Source organism: Silurus meridionalis, chromosome 25 (genome assembly GCF_014805685.1).
Source record: "Silurus meridionalis isolate SWU-2019-XX chromosome 25, ASM1480568v1, whole genome shotgun sequence".
In the NCBI taxonomy this organism is placed as follows: Eukaryota; Metazoa; Chordata; class Actinopteri; order Siluriformes; family Siluridae; genus Silurus; species Silurus meridionalis.
The window spans coordinates 6,170,001-6,172,974 of NC_060908.1; the positions used below are offsets into that span (position 1 = coordinate 6,170,001).

Genomic DNA, 2,974 nt, shown 5'->3' on the forward strand with positions numbered 1-2,974 from the left:
GGAATTGTTGTGTGTGTGTGGGGGGGGGGTCATTAAATATTATATATTTGCATTTCATTATGTTTATTGTAATTAGAGGCCGACCGATTAATCGGTATTGACGACTAATCGGCATCTATAGTTGATTGCCAGAATAATCGGTTATGGGCAAAAGTCCATAGAGAGAGTTTTTCCGGCTTCTGGTCTGCTGTTATTACAAGAGAATTTTTTGTTTGTTTGTTTGTTTGTTTTTTTACACGTGAGGCTTTATTATTCATAATTCATTAATTTATTGAAATAAACGTCAGTATTTTTAGTGCTGTCAAATTTTACCCGTTAACACACTTGTGCACATTTTAACGGCACAAATTTTATTAATGTAAAGTGATTAACGCAGCGCGCATTTCTAGCTGACCATTTTTAATACAAATATAAATAAATAAATATAAAAGAGGTCGAAATTAAAACCTTTAATGCAACACACGTTTATTCAGGACGTCCCTTCTTTACTCTTTAGATAAAAAAAAATAATTATTCAGAATCATTAAACATTTGTTTTACTGATGCGGCAAGTCTTAAATGAAGCAAAAAAAAAACCCTCGGGTCGACAAACGCCGAGTTTTTCCGCATTTTTCTCATAACGCCGAAACGAACTTAAATTACTTTGTCTTTTTTAATCAGAGAAGAGCAATACATCATTCGAATCTGTAAAGGTAATCTAGTAGAAAAAAAGTAGATCTGTAATCTACTTTTATTTGTGTACGCTCATAACGACAAAATGCTGTGCTTTTGTAAAATAAAGAAAACAGACAGGGGGCGCTCTCTGTCTGTCATCTCTCTTCACAGACCCACAAATAAAACAACCTGAAGCGCAGTGAATATTTGCCTCACATCCATATATGACTAGAAAACTCTGAATGTTGACATCAAAAACAAATATTCTCTGATTATGTAATCTGTATGAAAGTTAGAAGAGGTACAGTTTCTCCGGTATCACCTCATTTACAGTCCGTGTGGAAACATAGCAAAAGATCCATGTGGTGTCCTGATGATTTACTTAATTTAAAACACCATAATTGATGATAGAGAATTGCTACAAAGTTGTTTATTTTTTCTGTGGTTTTTTTTTTTAGCCTGACATCGTCTCCTCACCCAACTTTGTCATTGAAGTGACTAAAAAGGGGGCAAAAAACTCCCTGGTGTTCGACTGCCACTTTCCAGAAGACGAGGTAAACACTTAGAAAGTTTTCTTTTGTTTTTGTAACCTCTATCTGCATGATTAATATATCAATGTTTCTACCATTAAAGCATGACCAGTCCTGGAGTTATGCTCAGTGATTTTAAATCTGTTTAAATCTGAGCAGATCGGTCACGGTGAAGGAGAGGAAGAGAGTGACATCTTTACTATCCGTGAAGTCAGTTTCCAGCCTGAAGGAGAGGAAGACTGGAAGGAGACAAGCTACACCCTCAACACAGACTCTCTGGACTGGGTATGTTTGCTTTTCTAGAGCTGAAACATTTTGAATTAAAAACTAAATTAAAAACTTATTTTCAAATTGTATTTCATTACATGAGCTCATTAAAAACAGTGAACATTTTAACACCATGCAAAATACTGACACCTGATGGTCAAAAGGATGAACTGTAGTTTTTTTCTTTTAAATAGATTGTCCTTTTATCTTTTTCATGCTATTGAGACAATTCAATGAAAGAAACTGATTGTTTGCAGCAAAAATATTATCGATTTGTATAAAAAAGTGATCTCTGTATAGCTCAGTGTCCTCAATTTACAAATGGTTGTCTCACTAATTAATCTATGGCAAATTTGGTAGAATAAAAAAAAAAAATTCTTGCAAATTCTCAAATGCAGTCCCTCCCCTAAAACCCACAGAGGGTAAAAACCATTGCATTGTCTGTGACCTGTTTGAAGAAAGTACCCATCTCCCATGCTTCCACATACATAACCTCACAGATGCACAAGAATGTCTATATATATTTGAAATGCATTCAATTTTGCTTTCTTGCCTCAAGGTTATGATGTTTTCATCTTCTAACTTGCGATTTCCCAAGAATAGGCGAACACCTTGTTTTAATACAAGCTAATTATTTTAGAGCTTTAAGTTGGGCCTAATAATCAGCAGGTCAAACAGTTTTTACCTGTGCTAAACCTGCCCAAATCTGTCAATGTTTTATTCAGCTAATTCCTGTTCATCTTATTCATCTCCACAGGCACTTTATGACCATTTAATGGACTTCTTGGCTGACCGTGGTGTTGACAACACATTTGCCGATGAGCTGATTGAGCTGAGCACAGCACTGGAGCATCAGGAGTACATCAAGTTCCTGGAGGACCTCAACGGTTTCATTAAGTGTCAGTGATCACATTATGTGCAGTCTTCCCCTTCCAGCTATTGGGAAATACTTATACAGAAAACAAGACCCAGTACATAACTTTTATACTTTATTTTGATATAAATTAAGTGTCTTGAATGTACATGTGAAGCTCTTTAAATTATGAGACTTGACTTCAAGAAGGTTTGGAAGCAGAGATTGAAATGTTAGGTCCAGCAAGGGGTTTAATTTGTGTCAAATATGCACATTTTTTTTTCTCGTAAAAAGTTCCTCACAAATCCTGATGTTGCATCAAAAATAAATATTTCATCAACAGACTTGTGAAATTTTTTTCATAGTAATTTACTCTGAAACTTTTGCAGATTGAGTCCATCTTTAAGGCCCATTTAAAGCACTACTGTACATCTCAAGCTTCCGAGCAGCATTAAAACACACACAGTCCACAGTCTTTATAATCTGGGACAGTAAAGCATTCTAATCCATCATGCATCAGTTTACACTAGATAATTTTTCCACAGACCAGGTTTGGGCTGGGGGGTCTGGCGCATAACCAAACAATAACATGCATAGACTATATGGACATTTCAGGACACCTGACCTCTGCTATATGTGGTTCTTCTCCAAACTGAAAGCTGCAGGCACA

At 35.7% G+C, this 2,974-nt stretch overlaps 1 protein-coding gene across 1 annotated transcript in view; it reads left to right on the forward strand.

Annotated features, from left to right (window-relative positions):
• LOC124379326 (complement component 1, q subcomponent binding protein) overlaps positions 1–2,648 on the forward strand; it is a 4,386-nt gene extending 1,738 nt beyond the window's left edge. The window contains exons 4-6 of the mRNA XM_046839603.1: positions 1,113–1,208; positions 1,344–1,469; positions 2,209–2,648. Coding sequence (XP_046695559.1) covers positions 1,113–1,208; positions 1,344–1,469; positions 2,209–2,358 — 372 coding nt within the window. The 3' untranslated portion in view covers positions 2,359–2,648. The remainder of the gene's footprint in view (positions 1–1,112; positions 1,209–1,343; positions 1,470–2,208) is intronic.
• The last annotated feature ends 326 nt before the right edge of the window (positions 2,649–2,974 follow it).